This window comes from Paramormyrops kingsleyae, chromosome 5 (assembly GCF_048594095.1).
Source record: "Paramormyrops kingsleyae isolate MSU_618 chromosome 5, PKINGS_0.4, whole genome shotgun sequence".
Lineage (NCBI taxonomy): Eukaryota > Metazoa > Chordata > Actinopteri > Osteoglossiformes > Mormyridae > Paramormyrops > Paramormyrops kingsleyae.
Window position 1 is genome coordinate 17,029,160 of NC_132801.1, and position 23,621 is coordinate 17,052,780.

General features: G+C 38.8%; 1 protein-coding gene across 3 annotated transcripts in view; it reads right to left on the minus strand.

Annotated features, from left to right (window-relative positions):
- The window catches only part of ankfn1a (ankyrin repeat and fibronectin type III domain containing 1a), a 118,106-nt gene that overhangs the window by 66,619 nt on the left and 27,866 nt on the right, over positions 1-23,621 (minus strand). For all 3 annotated transcript variants that reach the window (XM_023822648.2, XM_023822649.2, XM_023822647.2), the window contains exon 6: positions 6,781-7,010. In XM_023822648.2, the coding sequence (XP_023678416.2) occupies positions 6,781-7,010 (230 nt within the window). The remainder of the gene's footprint in view (positions 1-6,780; positions 7,011-23,621) is intronic.

Below are 23,621 nucleotides of genomic sequence, written 5' to 3' on the forward strand. Positions count from 1 at the left end.
TATATGGAATAATGCACTGATCAAAAAGTAATAAACAAAACAAAATTATTTGTGCGGGAGGGCACAGCTCTGTGGGTTGGGGTTTCAGTTTGCTGGTTCAAATCCTGTGGTCAGCAGAGCCATCCCACCATTGGGCCCTGAATTGCTCCAGGAACAGGCTCACCCTACTGTCTCCTCTACAGGAGTTACATGAGGTGGCCTCCTGCGATGCTTTTCCAGCTGTCGTGAAGGAGGTCCCACACATATGCTGAGCACTCATTGGCTGTTTTTCCTTCACTCTCTGGTCAAACTCCTCCAAAACCATTTATACTGGGTTTAGGTCAGGTGGCCAGGTCTGTGATACAACACTATCACTCTCCTTTGTATGCAGCTTGGCGTGTCCAAACTTTTGACTGGTAGTGTATTTGTATATCATTCATTATTTAGTTGAACCAACAGTCAATCAGTATATTGTCTGTGAAACATAAATTACTTTTTATGTTAGTGTATTATAAACACTGAATAATCCTTATATAAATTCAGGGGCCAGAGGCACGGTGATGTTACAAATGTCTAGTACTGTGGTACAGTGGTTTACGCCGCCGCTTTACACTGTGAAAATACCTGGTTCAATCCCCATAGCCAACGGGGAACTTTCTGGGTTAGGTTAACGCGTCATTCTTACTGTATAATGTTATTCTTTATTATTTGATCTCCGTAAAATACTTTCAATTGCATCCGTGTGAAATGTTCTGCACAAATAATTGTATCTTGTCTTTGCTTTTTACTAATATACTTTCAAAATAGACTGTGACTAAACAAAATATAAAAATACCTTTCTGTTCAAATTATTTTAATGTTTTTTTTTTCAATTTCATTTCATTGCATTTCATGTTTGACCGTTGTCACATGGGTATGCTTTTAATTACTTTGGAATTAATTGGAATGGCGTGATTTTTATAGACTTTGTTATATTTATTAAATAACATGAGTAGTGAGAGCGCGGAATTTCGTCCGACGGAACAATCTTTTGGGAATCAGTTCCCACATGTCGGATGTTCTTTGAGACAATGCTTAACTAAGCGAGATGGTTAACCTGGCCCAGAGCAGACTCGCCTAAGTTACCATGGTAACTCAGCGGGGATTCATTTAAGACATGTTGATGGAACGGAACTCCCACTTAAATGAGCCCAACTTGTCGAAATAAGTCAGACTTTCCCTTAATCCTGCTTCATGGAACACCCCCTTGAAAAAGTGCTTAACCTGAAGTACTGGCTCACATAAAAACAAAATAAAAATAGAAACAAAACACATTACATAAGAAATTGGGCAAGAGCAACAGGTTTCTTTGGGTTTTTTTTCCCTTTTTAGGGAAAGACGGGAAACATCACAGGGAAATGGCAAACATCACTTATTAGTAAGCACAAAACTATCAAGAAGCCCTCTGAGCGAAGAAAGAATGCTATTCAAACTTGATGATGGTCTTCAAGTACAAAAAGGGAAACAAATAAACAAGCGGCAGTCAATGAACCAGGCATTGATAACAATGCGTTAGTCCAAATTACCAGGGGTGCCACAAGACAGAACACACCAAGACAAACAAATCAAAACACAGACAGGAGAGACAAATGAATATGAGTTTTCACGGCCACCTGACTCTCCCAAAATGGTTCATCACAGACATACAGTATCTGTTATCACTGACAAAACCATAGAGCCAAAAAAGAAATGGTTTTCTTTTTCCCCTCATAAAGAAAACAGACTACAGTTAACTGGAAAGTGAATGTATTTGACTCTGATGTATTGTTTAGTGTTTTTATACACCACTGGATTTTGATTAGAGTTTGTCTTAAACAATGCAAGGTACATAATATAAGCTAGAAACGATATTCTTTGGAGCGGGTCACATTGTGGGTTTGACACATATGTATCTGTGATGACCTGGCACTTCATCCTAGCTGGAATCTGCCTACTGCTCTTTGCTTGCAGAGGTGTACTCCAAGATCACCACAACACTGTCTTACATTAAAAAATTTGGGAAAAGTAATCACTGAAAGAAAATGTTTAAAAATCAAGTTGGTTTTTTGTTTCATTTTTTTCCATTACTCTAAAATGTCACTGCCACTAAAACCTTTGCTATTCTGTGAGATGTTAACCTCAGGGGCCAAAAGTGATAAAAAAACACAATGTCAATGTTCACCTATGGCTAACTAAACATTAGAGGTAAGTAAATACCTAAAATGACTGCCAAACTTCAATGACTGTTAAACATGTGGTCCAGTATACTAGGTCCAAATTCAATAATGGAGGCCGGAAATACAGCCAATAAAAAAGGGGAAAGATCCAGGGTTTATTTATAGCTCATCTAACACCTACTCTAAATGTGTCTAAGTCTTCCAATTTCTATTCTATTTCTATTATTTCTTTTCCACAGAAGAACATACATTTACGTCAGAAGGTTATTTGACACCTGGGCAGCAGTGGTAGGCTCTGTTGCCTCTCACCTTTGGGTCCAGGGTTTGAGTCTCCGCCTCCAAACTTTGTGTGTGGGGTTTGTATGTTGCTCTCCCGGTGTTTAGCGACTAGTTCTTTCCTCCAGTTCAGCCCTCCCCCTTCCCCTCCCCTCCAGTCCAAAAACACACTAAGGTGAACTGTAGTTACCGAAGATGTGAATGGTGTGCACACTTAGCCATGGGTTGGAAATCCTGGGTAATTTCATGCCTTGTGGCCAGAGCTTCTGGGATAGGCTCCAGACCCCCAAGAACTTGCAAACTGTACCTTGCAGTGGGTACAGAAAATGTATGGATGACATTCTTTAACAGCTTATGGTTTGATTTGGCTTTCCAAATTTTCTTGTGGCTGGATGTTCATTCATGGACAAGGGTGGTGGGTTCTTGATTGAAGCATGATTTTCCAATCGGGGTCTTTGATGTAAGACCCATACATACAACATGGATCAACACATATATGAATAATTCTACGAGAATCTACACTTTCACAAAAAAGGGTAAAAATGTATACCTTTGTTCATCACTGTGGCTGTACCTTTGTAATTGTACCATTTAAGCTACAGAAATGGTCTCTGAAGAACATCCAAAAGGTACAAACAGCATTAATGTACGATCAATGGTACATAAATGTTCCTCAGAGTCCAAATTTTTACCCTTTTTTTCTGAGAGTGTATGTAGAAACTGATCTGTGGACTTAGCATGTACTGATTCACCTTATGTATGGATGTACAAGAGGATAATTCACTAATTCAGCCATAAAAGTCCAGTTTCACTATTTCAGATTTTTTTTCTAAAAACTGAGAGAATGAACACTGAAAGCTCATGGTATCATAAACACTTTCCTGTGGAAGATCCATTGGCATGTATATCTGTCTGTTTATCTATCCATCTGAAGTCTCCACTGGAATAGATTATCTGGATAACCGTGCACTCATGAGAAGGAGTTGCTCTTTACAAAAAGCACTCCCATTATAATGCATATCAACACTATATATATATATATATATATATATATATATATATATATATATATATATATATATATATATATATATAAAAAGAAGTTCATATTGAGCATAATTGAAAACATGGCACTGTAGATGAACATCAGGGATACTAAGTAAGCACTGGGCATTTTAAATAGAACGTGCCTAGTGAAACAGCAAATGTCTAAGCGTATACTGTATGTGACTCCCAAAACAAGTTTTTGTGCTACATGCAATAGTGTCTTTGACTTTTGTGCTCTCTTAAAATAGCTCAAGTGTAAAATAAGTAGTTGCACTTTTTTACGCAAAAATATCTACAGTACATAGTCCGAATAGCTGGCCTGTTAACAACGGTACTGTTTTGTCTGCCTTGAAAGGATTGGCAAAGTCTAGAGAAATGGACTTCACTCCTAATGATATAACATCTAATCAGAGTGCTGGACCACAGAAAAGAATAAATCAAATAACAAAAGAAGAGGTCGCACTTTGCTTAATACGATTTTATTCAATGTCTCCACACAGATGCATTTTGGCACTAAAGAAGGCATTACGCCGAAAGGCATCTGTGTGGAGACATTGCGTAACATCATGCTAAGCAAAGTGCAACCTTTATTTAAATAGGTTGGTATCTGCTTGTGGTATTTATATATTATGTATTTAGTACTTGTTAATCCTTTATTTCCTTGACTGGAAAGCACTTTGGGTCAACTCCTGTTGTTTTTAAATGTGCTGTACAAATAAACTGATTTGACTTGATGACTTTCTTACAATAAAGATATTTTTATGAAAGGAAACCTGTTGTGTTTTTGTGTATAAGCTAAATGTGTGACGTACAACAATCAATACCCTTGAGTTGTCAGTGTCATTACATACACACTTTTACTAATGGTCACAATGTCTAATGGTCTAATGTTCATCTTTAAGGCCCTTATAATTTTTAGCAGTTGCTATGTCAAAATCAAACTTTATTAAAATCAGATTTTGCCAAAAACTAGCATACAAAGAAGTACCCTAGGAGCCACAGTAATTACCACTCGGCATCACGGAAAATACAATGTTGATACAATGTATTCTGCATGCAGTCTTGACCAGTCACTGTAATGCTGCATTTGTTCTTCAAAATGCATTTCAGAGGGCATACTGGGTGATCAGATTTAGCCAAGAGGCCAATAAAACACCACTACTCTTTCTCAAAGGGGCCCACGTGATTTTTAAAGTCTGCAATATATCGGCAGCCAGTCTTATTTACAGGAACCCCTTTAAAGTTTTTGTAGGAGCACTGAATCACCAGAGTGCATTTTATTTTTCACATTTTCCATCCCCAAGTAAACCAGAGCTATTTCCAAGATCATTCAGGCTTTTAGGTAGGGTACTTCAGTATTGATTTAGTTATGTCCTACATAACTCTTCTGAAATAATACAGAAGAAGTCTATGAAACAACATAAATTTTCAAAGGCATAATGTACATGTAGAATGTTTTATATATAAAAGAACAGTTTCAAACACCTCGAGATAATACCTAGGAGCACCAGGCAGGAACCACTGGTGGTAGAGTTCTTGGCCATCACTCACACACACACACATGCTAATGTCAATCTGGAGAGACTGATCCAGGTAAACTGCAAAACCTAAACCTAACCAGAGAATTCAGGAGTACCATGTAAGCTTCACATAGGAAAACCCTGAAGCTTTAAGGCAACATGTCTACCATCACTTACAACCTACAATACTACATTCTAAACAAGAATAATAAGTAATTTGCCCCTATATTATATATATCTTCTTAATATCTAATATCTAAACAGCAAAACAGATGACATCATCTTTTTACTGATCTTTATTAATCGTGTTTCATTTTTACTGGTAAGTTTATGGGCAGAATGACTCATCCAGTGTATTCTCTCTGGAAAAGGTTTCATCTTAAAAATTATTAAAGTGTAATCAAATGGCTTTGTTGGTAATGGTGTGCTCATTTTATTCATTACATTTATAAGTGAAAAGGACACTTCAAATAAGAAAGAAACTAAATAAAACAAATAAATGCCACAATCCTACTCTGTGGCTAACAGGAACTTTTATCTCCTCCAAGCATATAAAATGCCAAAGTTATTAATCTGATTGGGAATATTATGCATATGCATCCAGTAAAATAGCTTTTATGGTTAATTTTTTCGGGAACTTAAATGGCATTAAAGGACTTTTTTTTTCTCAGAGGTATATCATAATCCATCCATAAGACATATATGGCAAACTTGTTTTCCCATATTATTCTCATCATTTCTTTGGGCAGTGAGGCTCCTGGGAAGATGTTAATGCACGGCAGATGTCTGGAAAACACAAATATGCCAATATTGTACTGACTGCACATTCACAGTCAGACTGACAGACTTTGGCATAAGGGGTGATTGCAGCTTCAAATATGCAATTATATGCTTTATTCTGCACCAGTTGGTTTATTCAATGAACATGACCTTTATTTATTTGTTTGTTTGTTCCGTGCTCTGCGATGTATTGATGGTTTTCTCCTCCTGATGTTTAGTGCACTGATCAAAAGATTAAGCGAAACAAAAACGCACAAGCATCAGGTGAATCTTTTTGAACTCTCACTTCCTGCGTCTTTTTGTATTTATTTCTACATGTAAGGTTCACGGACTATCATATCTATATACTAAAAAATAATAAGAAAAAAAACAAATAAGAAAACAAAAAACAATCTATTCAGTGGCAAGGTTTCCTAATATAACAAAATTTCAAATTCCACTAGTACTACCTTATAAATTCAGCTGTTTACGTTCAATAGAAAACTAAGAGGTGCTTGTTCATTTAAAATGTTGTCCTGGCCGTATAAATTTCAGGTCTGGCCGACCACCAAGTCCATAAAGTGCTGAGGGAAACCCTGCGTTGTGCGGCACAAACTGTTGATTAATGTGGTGCAGTTTTCAATATACTTAAAAAGTAGCATTACATTTTGTATACTGAGCACTTGTAACTCACTTACGCGGCATATGAATGCAGTCTCACTTAGAGCTAAGATTTCCAGTTACGACACGTCTCGATGCAGTTTTACGGTTTACGCTATATTCTTCTGGAAAAAAAAATGTTTTTGAAAGATCCAGAAAACTATGAAATGTTATTTTCATGACATATCTATCCATAAGAATGTGAAACAGAAATGAAAAGCTGTTTCTTAAAGACAAAACTGCCCTTTAACCCATGACAAAGCACATGCTAGCTTCTCTAGCGTTGTTAGAAAACCATTTATCCCCAGCCACCTGATGTGAAGAAGAAGAATAGCGATACTCACATGTAAGTTCCTCAGCTTGATCTTGCCTCTTTCCAAGCGAGTGAGCAGGTTGTGTCTCTCCCTTTGCTGCTGCTGTAACAGGCGGTCATCCACGGAGATGCTCTTCTTCAGGGCTGCTTTCTGAGACTCTCCCAGGGGGATGGTGCGGTTGCCCGTGTCGCTGTTCGGGCTTCGCTTCGGCCCAGGTACGGGCAGGGTTTCAGCTGTGTCATAGTCCCGCTGTAGTGATCCTAGACAAAGGGAAACAATAGACACCCATTAGCAACCAACACCACACAGCAACGCTCCATGGATGGCAAGATGAGACGAGAGCCCAACATACTGTAACTTCGGTAAAATGCCGGTAACACTGTCAAACCCATAGCAGCCTCACATTCACCATTTTCCTGATTTGTTTTGTAACCAACATCTATTGCAAATACCAAAAACATATTTGAAAAACAGACACAGTATTTTGCAATATTTTTATTTTATTTTAAAAAGGCCATTTTTGACAACCTCTGACTAAACTGCTTTGTGACATTTTGACTGCATTTACAACAGTTACAGAAGAAGCTACGCATGTCCTGCCACAACTCTCTGCTTCAGGCAGTCCTCAGACATGATCTAATGTATCGTATGTGGTTTGGCTCTTTGCTATGCACCTTCATCTTCTGTTGTTTTGGATCTGTCCCATGTCTGATTTCTTTGGGGAGTTTTCGTGTCAGCCGTCCGTATAGAGATGGACAGTTTATGACTTTCAAAACCAACCGCGTTTCTGAATTTGAGAGGATCAGAGTCACCATGGCATGATTTTGATTTTGAAAGTCTTGGTTTGATCTTGGTGTGAGTCCCCGCTGTTCATCTGAAACTTCTTTTCGGCGTCTTGCAGAAACCACAAAGCAATAATTCTCGAGTCTCCGAGTCATAGTTTGTTAATGACAAGGGCAAAAATATGAGGGCTGGTTCAATATCTTCTGAGGTCATTCTCTCTCTATACTATTGTCTAGTTTTTATACTGTCCACTTAAACATTACACCTTTCCTTGGTGTTGGCAGAAAATTCTGTCCTTCATTGCTTGCATATATACAAATGCCAAATAGTCAATATAGTAAAATACTATGGTGAGCTAAGTTTTCCATTAATAGCCTACTGAATGTCACATTGCCCTTGTTCCACCACTGTTTTCATCCAAGCATGAACAAACTGAAGTAGAAGTAGAAGATAAAAGCCACCAGCTGTCACAGGAAAGAAATCTGTCAATATGCCACTGAGGATGACTGGAGTTAATTAATCTTCACATTACCCTCCAATGAAAAAACATTTATACTGAATACAAACTGAGTGTGATTTGCTGTGCGTGAGTTTTGAGATGCAAGTCATCACGATTCCAAGTCACTAAGCTGGTTGTGACTTGGTATTGGTGTCAAAGAGGTATAACCATTTGAAGTAAAATTCTTAGTCCTTTAGTCCTTTCTCTCATTTCAGAAACAGATGGATTTTTCAAATCTTTGACCTCACACATGCTTCTTCATCACAGTTTTGCCCTGTGCACTTCTCAGCATTAAAATGAATCAAAAAACATTGTTTTTGTTGTTAAGAGACCAGTTAAGTTTCCTTCAGCCAGCCAAATATGTTGCCCATCTCAGTTTTTCTGGAATCTACTTCTTTTTTAGTATCACGGAGTGATTCACCCCGTGTTTTGCTTGTTTATTCAGTACTTCGTTTTACATAACCCTCTGTTTACCCCATACTTCAGCCTTTATTTACCAAATACATCTATCAATAAATGTAATGAACTTGAGGACGAATGCTTCTTAAGTTTGACTGCTGCAGTACCTATTTTTGTTTTAATTATAATAATTAATAATAAAACTAAAAGTAAAACAATGATGGTAATATTTTTGATCCCTTCTGACTATTCGTGGAATTTAAGCAGTGTTATCTAAGAAAAAATGTGGCATGGAGTTATCAGAATTTCTGCTACCTAACTTCAAATGGTCTGCTTTTACCTGCCCATGATTAAATCAGCCATTATCTTTTAATGAGAGAGGATCCACTTGTGGGAAGGACATGGCTTAATTCTTAATTGCAGTCTGAGAAAGATGTGGTCAAAAACACAGGCATCAGATTGTGGGACAGATAACGGTAGATGAAGAAAACCAAATCCATAGGCTACATAAAGGCCAGTAAGTGTAATACATAGACAAACGCACAACCAGCAAGCTTTAGACATGATACAAAGACAGAAAAAAATGAGAGCCAAGGCACAAAAATGAAATTACACACGACCAGACCAAGGGATAACTCAAAACAAAACAAGCTCATGAGCTACAGGTTTGCTGATAGTCTGCTGAGGTGGAGTGTGATCAGTGAGAGTGAGAGTGTGTGTGTGTGTGTGTGACTGAATGTACAGTAAGCTTGGCTAAACAAATGTGTGACAGTACACCCCCCTCGACAGCAAAGGGCAGGATGATCTGGATAAGAGTGGTTGAAGTCCTCAATGAGTAAAGGTCAAGGATGTCACAAGGAGGGAATGATGACGTGTAGCACTCTCAGTCACATAGCTATTGCAGCTGACCCCAATGGTGCCTATAATATAACAGGGCATGGACATAATATGCAGGTTCACCACTAACACCTAGAGGATGAGGTAACTCAGCCAGCATAGAACAAATGAGTATACACCAGCTTTAACTTTAACTAGGAGACATGGAAAGGAGAAATTTAAAAATGGCGGATAACTGCAAACAGCTGCTTAGAGGGTTAAAGTGCTTAATGATTTAAAAGGAATCAATACACAGCACCGTTCAAATGCCTTAGGCCAGGGGTCCCCAACTCCTAAACCTCTCTTTAAGTGTGCCTCAGCCATTCTGTTTATTTGTTAACTTTCACTGCATACTCAATTAAGTTAGTTAACTAACTCAATGAGGTACCGATTAGATACACAAGATGTGTTAATGGTTGAGTAAAAAAACACATGGGTATATCTGTGGTAAGTGCAAATACTGGGGTGTCTGTAGGGCAGGTTTTGAAATGACTATACTAACACATTATGACAGACATCATAGTTTTACACCAACATAAAGATCATTTACTCATCATTGTTTGACTGCCTTAAACTTTTGCACAGTACCATATGAGGCTAACTTTCTTTTGAGGGGAAGTGGTGCTGAGGTTATAAAAAGTCTTGAGCTCTTGAAAATCTGTGCTGAGTCGCTCCACATACAGTATTCCTTTTTGCAGCCTTACAGATGAGGGAGGTTAATGGTGTGGAAACTCTATTGAAGCTTTACATGATAACTACAGTGCAAATCTGCAGAGCTGAGGAAGCCCTGCAGGTCCATGAAAGTTCCGTGTTTAGGCCAGTAGCACCAAGCAGATACTTTATTATCATCTAGGCAAACTCTGCCTGCCTTAAGTTGTAGCCTAGGAAAGAGATGGTGGTTCTATGAAACTCACGGTTTTCAGGGTTGCTTTCTCTGAAGAACCGGGTTTACATGATCCTGGTGGGCAGCCATGTTAGGGGAGTTGATTACTATTTATTCACTACAGCTTAGAACACCTGATTCATAAATGACTGGAACACAGGGGGGCGTTAGTGAGAATGCACAGCATAAGTAAATTGTCATAGTTCCAATTAGTGGTGATAAATGCTGTCATACCCTTCATGAATTCTGATGAGATTTCAGGCTTTGCAGAAGTCTAACTCTGTGAAGATGGTTACAGTCCAGACATATTCCAAAGCAGCAGGGATCAAGAGGAAAAAAGGGTAATTACTCAATAGTTATATAGTTTAGAACATGATAATGTATGCTGTGCCAAACTCCACCATCCTAAAAAAGAACCTACAGCAGTGGGAGGGACAAGTAGGTACAGACTTCCAAAGGTGAGGACCTCCTTGATGTTCTGGTCCATGACTTCTGATTCTGGAAGCAATAATGGATAGACCGTCCTATGCAGGGGACAACTACCAGTGAGCAAGTTCATGGCACAGTCCCAATTGAGAGAGAGGCTGCATTTGTTTTACTGAAGACATCTTTATATTGCTGGTACTCTAGGGGAATTATACTGAGTATTATTTTGGTTCTTGATGGAGGTAGCTAAACACGAAATGCCAAAACACTTGCAGTGATACCAGATTCCCAGTAAGCCAATAATTCCTATTGCTTCCAGAAGATGAAATGGTCATGGATTCTGAGCCAGTGGTGCCCTAGAACAACTAGATCTAGAACTAGATAGATTTTGGTGGGACTAACACGGTGACATAAATACTTGAACACTTTAAAATGTTAGTGGTTATAAGTTGTATCTCAGGCATAGATTTCAGTACAATTCAAGAGCCATCTATCCGTTTTCAAGCCTCAGTCACGGACTATATGCACAACAAGCTTGTCAGATTGTGAAACAGCCCCTGTGACCTCTTTAAAGCAGCGCACTGTGTGCAAATAGCCACTCCCAAACTATTGTTCATACTTCCAGTTAGTGCTGGGCGATAAGACGATCTCGATTTTTATCGATAAAAAATGAGGACGATCACGATGATACACACAGACTATAAAACTCGATCAACCAGGTTTGCTCCGTTTTAGAGAATGCGCTGAGACAGACAACTCGATGGCCTATCGAGCAGAGGTTTACTGAACGCCAGCAGATCAGCCAATCACCGACGACGTTGTAATTTTGCCCATCCTCCCCTAAAGAAGCAATGGGTGCGTTCGACTTGGGCTTAGGTCTGTCTGCAGCTGATGCAACGTGGAACGCGATCTGTCGGCGGCTGCAGGGGTGGAGTATAAACTGACTGCAGCCAAGTCGGACAACTTCTACTCCTCATAGTGTGCGAGACCTGACTGCAATGGCAGCACTGCCAGAAGGGTGTAGATAAATCTATACAAATATCACCTTTTACAATAACCAACTCCTGATACAAGCATGTTGCAGTCTGCAAACTGTTAGCATAAAACTATTGTGTATTGTGGCTCTGTGTAAAAAGATAGCTGTCAGGAAGAAGATCAAACACATGTATTTCAAGGATTCAAGGTTATCATTGTCATGTACAGAGTACAATGCAATTCTTACTTGAATGCCTTCTTCACAGACTGGACGATTAAACAAATAAAGCAGCGCAACATTACAGTAACTAACAATAAATAAGCCACTAACGTGTACTGTTAGAGCATTTATGTAGTTTATTTAAACTTTATTTTACCAGGTAAATGAACTGAAAACCAGTTCTCACTGCTTTACGTGCTTTTCGGGAGAAATAGCAGATAACGCATTGGAACTTCCTGGGATACAAACGTCATGCGTGTGACTAAAATCTTCAGCCAATAAGGGCAAAGTTGTGTCGTCACGGAGGCGGTTCCAGTTTGTGCTGCACGGTCTGTCTCAAGTCGTCATGCTCTCGCGAGGATTCTGTACCATGTGACATGGTGACGCGTGGTGACGCTTTGCAGCGCCGGACAAAAAAGTCTAACCATGATTTGGCATTTTTATGAATAAGTGTTTTTTGTTTGGTTTAGATACTTTTCTACCTCAGAATTTTAAAAAGTTTTTAAGAGACCAAGAATAGAGGAAGATACTTGTTGCAGTCAGTTCTGTCCTGCTTTATTTTATGTTTGCCCTTTAACATATTTGCAATATTATACAGCTTTGTACATTGTTACATTATTATATGGTTTTGTTCATTTGAGCTATATTTCTTTGAATACTTGAAAATCAATAACCTTTTATAATTTTAAGGGAATTTTGTATGTAAACTGTAAAATTTGTTTTACTGGAAAATAAGTATTTGTTTACTAATATTGTTTATTTCAATGGATTCATTTTATTTGTCAGAATAGGGTTATTTTTATTATTATTTTGATTATTACATGGAACAGCATTCTGAAACTATAATATTGATAATTATCGATATTGGTCAATACAGGAAAAAATATCGTGATAATTTTTTTTGCCATATCGCCCAGCTCTACTTCTAGTGCTTCATACTTACATAATATCTTTCCCTCATATTTTTGCCCTTTGTCATTAACAAACTATTGCTTTGTGGTTTCTACGCATTTCCTTCCTTGATTTATTACATTGTCCTCATAATTCATTAGTATTTTTATTCCACCTCTAAACTTATTATTAATCACAAGACCTGCAAACCATTAAAATTTTGTGCTTTTATAAAGTAAATAGTTGTGTTACAGAGGTCCTTTCCATATCAGACTATTACAGTCAATGCCATCCTTTATTTTCTTAAAAATCATGAATCAGAAGTGTACAAGTTTACTTTGTCATAGACTTCATCCATGATACCTATTTTTTTTTAAATCACATAGCTTTACTATGTTTTCCTGACCTTTTGGAAATTATCATCACATAAGCAATTTAGGTATTTTTAAGAGGCCGTAAACAACCTGATTAATAAAGGTAAAATTGTTGTTCTGAAAAGTTATGTGACTCAAAGCCTGCTGAACTCACATCAAAACAAAAATGTTTACAAAAATACTTGTTTATAAAAGTATATATTTAAAACCTAAATAAAATAGGTATTTTTAAAAAGACAACTGCTAAATATGGGAAAGGAGCGAAACTCTTTTATGCGATGTTTGCCTGTTCCGGCTCTTCTGCCCATGCAGTAATACACTCGCTGCTAAGTTAGCTCATTAATTCATGTATCATTTTGAAGCGCTAATTTTCAACAAGTGTACCACACTGTGACTATTAGTGACCACGATGACAAGTGTCTGAGAGCCAAACTGATAATAAAATGTCAGGCGTTGTGGGTAAAAGCTTTAACATTTAAAGAAAAGCTGAATCTCATAAAGTATTAAAAATACTCAGTTATTAAATACGGCAATACCAAGAATTTGGAGAGGTCTTGAGTGGTCTGCTCCAACCCCCTTTTAAAAGCTTTCTTATAATGAAATGTTGCCGAACAGAAGGTTTTAAAGGAATGCTTATATTCTGTTATAGCAGAAACTTTATATTTAGTTGCTACCAGTGATGCGAAGAAGGAAATAAGGAAACTTCTAGCACATACTGATAACTGATTATTTCGAGAACTGATGCCATTTTTGATTGTTTGGGAGGTTCTGCTTAAATACACTCAGTGAGAAAAACGTTAAGCACCCAGAAGTAATGGTCTGATTTTGATGTAATTTGGTACATGTGCAGACCAGTGATGGGAATGTAAATGATTTGATTTGCAAGGAGCTGGCATGTCTAGTAAACAGAAACAAAGGACGCATTAGTCAGCATTACCAGCACTTGACGGAGTTTGATAGGGGTGCATTGTGGGTTTGCATGAGGCCGGGTAGTTGTATCGTGCAATTGCCCGATGTTGGAACCAATGGTTATGTGAGGGCACCCACGCGCATCGTAAAGGTTCCGGTCGCCCAAGACAGACCAAACCAAGGGAAGAACGTCGTACTGTGTGCCAAGCATTACAGAACCCTATCACATCTGCGCCTGCTATCTGGACACATGTATTTGACTCTCTACAACACCTCGAGTCATCCCACACCGTGTCTCAATGACTGGCATCAGCCGAACTACAGGTTCACCGATCCATGCGTAGGCTGCCGTTAACACCAGCGTAAAGACGGCTGCGTTTGGAGTGGTGCTGTAACCGGGAGGCATGGACTGATGACAAGTGGCATTGTACCATGTTCAGCCATGTTGTACCATGTCAAGGGAATTATCGGCGGTAAATATCGGCTCATTTTTAACAATCAGCTGATGGCCGATACCGGAAGTTGACCAATACAATCCGTTTATCTCTAGTTGCTACTGTGCAGTGTTTCTGGTTTTGAATTTGAACATTTAAAACAATTCATCATACTGGAGTATTCCATAAAGTTTTACATTGTAATAGATTGCTTTCTTTAGGATGCTACGGTCTTATCTTTAACAATAATCCTTAAAAGTTGTAAGTGCACAGGTGAGATGAGAGTATATAATGACTGAAATCAGTTTTACTTTATAGTTGGTAATGTAGATCTCTTTCATTATGATGTGTTATTCTGGATTCAGGTGCAACGTTGTGTAATTGCATGAGGATCATTTCTTTGGGAAAAGGACAAACTGAATGAGGTAACTGGACTAAGACCTGAATTTCTAGACTGATCCAGTTCCTCATGTGAGCTCGCCGTGATTTTCAGCTGACAAATCACTAGTGATGCCTCGACCCCCCTCCTACAGCTCAAAATGCCCTTAACGTAAACTGTTGACCCTGAGTTTCTCTTTGTGTGTACATCTGTGTGTTTGATTGTAAATGTGTAATGCAGGATCTCGCTTTATCCCAAGTCCTTCTACAGAGAGGCTCCAAAGGGCCACAAACCTACTTGTGTAAGTGGTTTCTGTCATGTTGTCACACAGCGGTGTGTGCACTTTCTCGTAGTTCCAGCAAAGGGGCATTGTGTTTCTAGTGCAAAAGTTTCAGTACTCCAGTGAAACCAACTGCGTGGTAAGTAAAGATTGTGTGTGTTATAGGTACATGCATATATGCAGAGGAAGGCTATGTATCCAAAATTAAAAATGTATGGCATGGTGATTAGCATGAAAACACTACTGTACTGTGCAGAATTTACTGAAGTTTTGAATATCTGCACAGACAACGTAGAAATAAATATCTGATTTTATGGGTTGGGAAAAAGTAAGTAAAATTATCAGGGGTCATACATTAAATGAAAACTGAATCCCGGTGGGGTCTTCTGCTGTTGTAGCCCATCCGCCTCAAGGTTGTGCGTGTTGTGGCTTCACAAATGCTTTGCTGCATACCTCGGTTGTAACGAGTGGTTATTTCAGTCAAAGTTGCTCTTCTATCAGCTTGAATCAGTCGGCCCATTCTACTCTGACCTCTACTGTAGCATCAACAAGGCATTTTCGCCCACAGGACTGCTGCATACTGGATGGTTTTCTCTTTGCACACCATTCTTTGTAAACCCTAGAAATGGTTGTGCGTGAAAATCCCAGTAACTGAGCAGATTGTGAAATACTCAGACCGGCCCTTCTGGCACCAACAACCATGCCACGCTCAAAATAGGTTAAATCATCTTTCTTTCCCATTCTGACATTCAGTTTGGAGTTCAGGAGATTGTCTTGACCAGGACCACACCCCTAAATGCATTGAAGCAACTGCCATGTGATTGGTTGATTAGATAATTGCATTAATGAGAAATTGAACAGGTGTTCCTAATAATCCTTTAGGTGAGTGTATATGGTAATTTACCCCTAAAATGATTTGAAAGTTCTCAGCAAAGGCGAGAAGTTTGCTAGACTTTGGCACTGCTTTCAAAAAGCAAAAATTCATATCATTATCTATTACATGAACCCTGTTCCCAAGGCATGTCTCAGTTTTGCTATGTGCATTGCAACTGTACCTCTCCCTGTTGAGCTCCATATATTTCCTTATTGCGGTTTTCCTCCTTCTCTTTTAACACAACAGGAGGAAAGGGTGTCGGATTTAACCATCATTCAGGAAACCTGTCAGCTGCTGCACAAAAGTGTATCAAATTTATCTCTCAGGTCAATTGAGATGTGTATTCCAACAGCACGAAAGCGGAGTTCAACCATGGCCCAGTTAAAAATGTATGACGGGCTGCCAGCCATTACTTAATTGATACACAGAGTAGCGGTAAAGCAAAATGGCGGGTCCCAAGATGCCACACTCAAAGTGTGGGCGTCACACTCAAGAGCAATGCAGTTCTGGATGACGTTAAGGGAAGGAGGAGAGGGATGCAACCATTCAAACTCTACCAATAAATGATTTTTTTGTGCCCCTCTTTATTAAAATCGGTAAGCACATAGGAAAACTAGAATCTGGTGACTTCAAATACCAATCAAGTAAGAAAGTACTTCATTAAAACGCCATATTTGTCCACACTTGTTTTACGGATCTAATTCTAATTATGCACTGTATTGGTGCCAGGCTTTGACTGAAAGCTAGTCTATATTCTACTCAAATCTCCATAAAAACTCAGTCAAATAGCCCCAACAGGGCTGATATATTGACTTAATAATGTTTAACATAAAACAAAAATATTTTATCAAAATAAGATATGTGTGCGTGTAATATGCGTGATTTAAAGCCCAGATATTTACATTTGTGTGCTTATTTTGTAGCATTGAGATAGACACTTAACCTGAGTTCATTAAATCTGGAGCTTTACAAAATAACATGGATTTACTTCTGACATCAGTATGTAATTAGCAGCTACAGTAATAATAATATGTGAAAGTATGCAGCATCATTTCACCTCTCAAAACAATTATACTCATTTTTTCTTTTTTTTAATGGTGCTTGGTTTTGTTCTGTATTTTTATGCAGTATTTACACAGTAAATTTCTTAATGCTTTTAAATAACACACATTTAAAAGAAAAAACGGTATTAGACAGTAATTTGCATTTCATTGCTACCGCCGACTCCATAGTCCAGCAGACGGTTAACTTCGTATTTCCTGGTAACCATGTAACCATGGCGATGTCCCAAGTAGCAGCTGCCAGTAAGAATAATGCCAGGCCAGGCTGCATCTGCTGTAATACAAACTGATGTCTTACACGGATGCTTCTGTCAGCTCAAGTTCGCCTGCTGTTTGGGTAAGGAAACCATGACAGAAGGAACCCTCTGGCTGCTCTGGTGCTGATAAAAGTAATGGAATTTTGTGTTATGCCGCTTTGAAGCGTTCATTTTTCAGGTCAATTTGCTTCTCTCTGAGTGGCTCATGTTCCTTGATAGCCTTTGTAAAAGGAATCTGTCCTTGCTGTTATTCCCTCCTGTGCTTAGAAATGTCAATTCATCAAGCATCTACTGCATCAAGCAAGACAGCCCACGATCCACTCTATAACAAGTCTGACCTCCCTGTCAGTATTTTTATCATTTCCATCATGCTTTAAATGTTACTGATCTAGTCATTTATTAAAAATGTCATTTTATCCAACGGCAGCACAGTGGTTCCAGTCCCCGCCATGGCTGCGTGTGTGGGGCTTTGCATGTTCTCCCCATGTCCTCGTGGGGTTCCCTCCAGGTACTCCAGTTTCCCGCAGTCCAAAGACATTGTCGGTAGGTGTGAAGGTTGTGTTTGTGTCCTGTGATGGGTCGGTGCCCCATCCTGGGTCGTTCCCAGTGGGTGCACTGGATGGGTGGATGCAATTTAGGATATTTGGATACGGGTTGGATATTTTATCAATATTAAAGGTGCAAAAACAGGGTCTCTATGAGGATTTCCCCAGTAGTATTGCAGCTTTGTGTCCTTAACTCCTAAACTTTCTTCTTCCACCATTAAGGACCTTCCTGTGCAAAATAAAAAATATTTGCCTTCAGTGCAATTCTATATATTCTAGGCCTGTTGCACATGCACAATACAATTCTGCCTGTTGTATGTAAAGTTTAAGGTATGAACAATTTTGTTTGGTGACATCTTTGATGTTGTGTTCGAAATAGTGCCACCAGCTCACTCCATAATTCTGCTAGACAGCTTCAGTGGTCTCTCAGACCTGAAATTGAGCAATGAGCTGTTACTGGAGAATCGTGCTAGTTATGGACTCTCCGTGTAACACTTGCTACCTTAGAAGATGCACGTAGACATTGCATGGCCTGTATTTAGCAAAGTAGATGCAAGGATGACTTTGAAGAGACAGTTGAAGGGTGAAAGGAGTACATTGGAGAACCTAAAACCTTAAAGCTCTGTTGCTGAAGAATGCTATAGTTATGGTACCTCTTCATATTGTGCAGAAGGATATTATACCACAAGATTATGATTGTCAAATATCATTTAAAAAGTGGAACCAGAAGGAATATTACAACAGTAAGATGGACTGACACCCCTTAGCATGTCCCACAAGATGTGACAGATTTACTGAAGAGTCTAAACCTGGCACTTGATCATTCAGACGTTTGGCTATAACTGTGGGCCAACGAACTGGGGAACTCTTTACAGCCCCATAGGTATTCCAGATTTCACCAGAGCATGATAAACAAGTTGACATTTTTTGGAACTCAAGCAGGGCATTGATTGAATTAGCCAAGATGAGACCTATATCACCTCTTTGTTTATGTAAGTTTCCATAAACAAAACCGCACAAAGTGGTGATTTAACAGCACCAGAAATTTGCTCAAAAGTTTGGTGCTATAAAGGTGGTTTATGTAGATGATGCTGTCCGTCTTACGCCTTCATGCTTCATCCCTGACACACAAGACCATTCATATGCAAGTGGGATCCAATTCAGAGCTTTCATATGACAGGCTTTCTCAGCAAAGAGTAAACTGCTCTTTGAAGTGAGGAAACAGCTCAAGTACCTCATTAGTGAGTGATGAAAAGGAATAGGAAGAGATTAGTTTTTACTGTAATACAGGCCATATATCAGTATATACTGATCAGCCATAACATTGAAACCACCTGCCTAACACTGTGCAGATTCCCTTCGTACCACCAAAACAACTCTGATCCCTCATGGCATGGACTCCACAAGACCTCTGAAGTTATATGGCACCTAGTTATAAGGTGGGACCTCCATGGATCAGACTTGTTTGTCCAGCACATCCCATAGATGTTCGATTGGATTGAGAGCTATAGGTAAATTGGAGGCCAAGTCCACACATTGAACTCTTCTTTAAGTTCCTCAAACCATTCCTGAAATATTTTGCAGTGTGGCAGCATGCATTATCCTACTGAAAGAGGCCACTGCCATGGAGAAATACGGTTACCATAAAGGGGTGTACTTGGTCTGCAACAATGTTTAGGTAGGTTTGTATGTGTTAAAGTACCATCCACATGAATGACAGAACCCAAGGAACATTGCCCAGAGCACCACACTGCCTCTGTTGGCTTGCGTTATTCCCAAAGTGCATGCTGTGATACACTGTGTGTTCTGAAACATTTATATCATAGCAATTATTAACTCATGAGCCCTGGGTGCCCATGATCCAGTCACTGGTTCACCAGTTGGCCTTGTTATAGCCACTTTTGGTAGCTATTGTCCACTTTGGAGAAGCAGGTGTCTGGCCATCACAATTTGGCCCTGGTCAAAGTTGCTCAGATCCTTACATTTGCTTATTATTATTGCAACTTCAGGAAGTCACTGCTCACTTGCTTGATACATAATGGCACCCCATGACAGGTGCCACTGTAAGGAGATAATCAGTGTTATTCCCTTAGATCAGTGACATGGAAAAATAATTAACAAGTTGTTAAAATCTGAAATGACTCCAATTACCAACCCTATTGGCAGCAGGATTCAAAGGCATTATTGTGTGGTATTCTAATGTCACAAAAATTCAGGCTGATATTTTTCAGTCTACTGTAATTTCTACTTTAAAAAGAAAAGTACATCAAAGAAAGTCCACCACCATTTTATGGTCCTTGATTTTGTAAAAATCCTTTGTCATATTAAAATGAACATGACGACCAAATGCTCGCTAGGAACTGCATGAATCATGATAATCATGACCACATGAAAAGATTAAAACCACAAAAACAAAATTAATACATTTACATCAGGCAGAAGACATGATGATTGTCATATTACTCACTTCCTGGGGCTCATGATTGTTTATACAACAGGATGTTTACAGAAGCAAATCATGACTGTCGAATGAAAAACAAATATCTCCAAAATTTCATTCGTTCAGGAGCATGAAAAAAATGCAACTAGACAAACTTAGCACTACAACACAGCCGTGGGTGCACAGTTTAATGTTTTAAATGGACCTACATTGATTGTAATTATTAAGGCAAATATGTCAGTGTGAAAAAGATACAAACTAATCTCGCTTTTTATGGCCAAAATCTAGCTATCTGGCTATTGGCATTATTTTGTGAAAATTAGCGATATAAAGTAATCCATACAAATGACCAATGTTATGCAAGTTACTGAAAATGAGCAATTAGTTAGTTACTAGTCACTTCATTCAAAAGTAATTCAATTACTTTACCACTGACCGCAATTTTTCAGTAATTTTGCTTTAATCAGTTTAGCATAACTGTTAGGCCTATTGTTACTGTTTCTGTCATGTTGTCAATATTTAAAATAATAAATGAATAGCTTTTACTCAGTTAACTTGTTTGTGTGACATATGGTTTTAAACAGTATGCCTACATGCAGTGTAAACAGAACAAATCTGCCCTATAGTATATAAATAAAGTATAAATCTACTGTGGGTTAAATAACCTAATCGAGAAAAATAACAATTGGCTAAATGTAGCATAGTGATCTCATTAACATCAAGTGTTGCTATTGAAAGACATCGCATAGACATCAAAGGTATGTCAAATCGATATTTAGTAGCGGTGTCTCTGCGACATAGAGAAGCCTTGCTGCTGGATTTTCAAGCACCGCAGAGACATCATACCAATGCATTGTGCTATCTGGGTAGTTATATTATTTTAGTGTTGCAGCTGTGACAGTGTGAGACAACATAACTGTCAAATTTTATCTATCATTTTACCTAATATCACCCATTCATTGCGCCAGCGTAAGGTAGGATGACGTTAGATCAAAAACAGAATATTAAGAGAATAGACTGCATTTGTCCATTAATATTTTCAGGCAAGTGAAAAGTAACAAACCCATATAAATTTCAGTACTTTTAACGGCATTATTTAATTTGAAAAGGTAAATAGTTACATTACTCATTACAGGCAAAAAATTATTTGAAATTATATTCTATGCTATTCTATTTTCTGTACAATATCTATATTTCTTGTATTGAAAATATAATTTAGACCAGGGCCAATTTAGACTCACCAATCAACCTATCCTGCACACTTTTGGAGGAAACCGGAGCCCCCAGTGGAAACTCACGCAAGCACAGGGAGAGCGTGTAAACTCCACACAGAAAGGACTCGGGCCCGAACCCGCGACCTTCTTGCGGTGAGGCAGCAGCGTTAACCTCTGTGCCACCATGACGCCCAAAAATACATATTTCCAATACTAATTGTTTCTCTACTCAGCCTATTCCTGAAAGTGTAGAACAAAATGGAAGAAAGACCTTGTCAGGACAATAGTCAGTTGTGATTCACAGAGTTTCAGTCATGAAACTTCACACCAATGACAATCCAGGATGAATATGCAGAATATGTTACAAATACAATTCACTGCACATTGACAGGGCAGCCCACTAAATGCAATGCTTACTTAAATTCCTGAGTTGTTTTCCCAAAATGGTAAAAAATAACATATGAACACATTTCTAAAATCATAGTTAATTAAGTTGTACTTAACTCAGGATGGCTGTAATGTCTTCTGTACTTTACATGTTGACTTCAAGTACTGCCTGCAGTTAACATTGTAATGATGCAGTGCCTTATGTCATAAATAAATAGCATTGGGCTAAAATTAGCAGCCCAGATCATATACCTTTTTCTTTCCAACTCAGTTCTAAACATAGCAGGCTTCATTTAACTATGTATCAAAATCATAACATAAATTCTTGCAAAGATAATGCACCCTCGTGTATTTTCTGGCGAGCTCTAAAAATACAGTTAATTGCTGATGTGATTCAATTAATAAAAGGGAATCAAAAGAGTAAAACAAAACAGGTCCCAAGGTAATGGAAAAGGGCCAGTTTCTATGACAACTGTTGCAGTGCTGTTCCTGTGACAACGAGGGGTCTAGTGGGGGGGGGGGGGCATGCAATTTAATCAACCCCTTCTTCAAATGACACACATTGCACTGAAAGTCACACACACATGTATAGATACATATAGATACACAGAAATACTAAGTCACCAAAGGAAGAATGGACACTTGCTAACATATTTACCTGCTGAAAAATAACAATATTTCAGATGTTCCGCCGACAGGGTTACGGGTTCTAATCCAGTCCCCGCTTTGTGCACGCTGACCTTCCACGTCGGTGTGATTGCTGGATAATATAGCTTCATGCCACAATCCAACAAGTGAATGGGTGACAGTAGATTGCCCATAGTGAATGAATATTCAATGAGATCAATGACCCAGCAGAGTCACATATGAAGGATGGGCGGACATGTTGCACATGTCCTAATAAATATTACAAGACTAACCTCACTTCCAGTATTAAAAGCCCCTTAAGTGTAACCCGTTTGGCTGGTAAAAAAAACCTGAAACCTCAGCAGTACTATAGCCCTGGCCTCCATGCCATTACAAACACTATAGAAAATAGGTGGGTACTTGTTCTAAAGTGACAACAAACTGTCATTGCTTCAGGGATGGGGCATCGGAAAAACACCATCTTCATTCTGAGTATGAGACAGTTCTTACTCTGAGAAACAGTTACACTGCTATTACTGTTTGAAAGCTGCAGTGTAAAAGAAATACAAATGTCTTACAATCGCTTATTCTGGACAGGGACACCAGGGGAGCAGCCTGGAACCTGTCCCTGGTAGCACAGGGACCAAGGCAGAGGTAAGCCCTGGAGCGGCTGCTAATCTACTGCAGGGCACATACACGCAGCATGGCCAACTCAGATGAAGCACCATGCAGATCCAGATCACATGGTCTGCGTGCAAAGCAGGGGCATGCCGTCCGTCCGTCCGTCCGTCTATCTATCTATTAAAACTAATCCCTCATTGGCTGAAAGTGACAGTCATGTAGAGCATGCAACGGTTTCGGCTCAACTAGGCTGGCACCTATAGGGTGAAGGGCCACTTCCTCTTTCCACAAAAGGCTAAATCAGGATTAAGCAACTCCTGATTGCTTAGACGTAATACACAGAATGAGAAACCTGAGTTTGTCTTACAGTATGTCAGAAAATGTACTATTTTTAATCAATACAGTATTACATATACTTCCAATGACACTCAGCACTAAACAAGGCAGCCACACTGATAGAACAACAGTATTGTTCTGCAGTTGTTCACTATTATAACACATCATGTTAGTTGTGCTG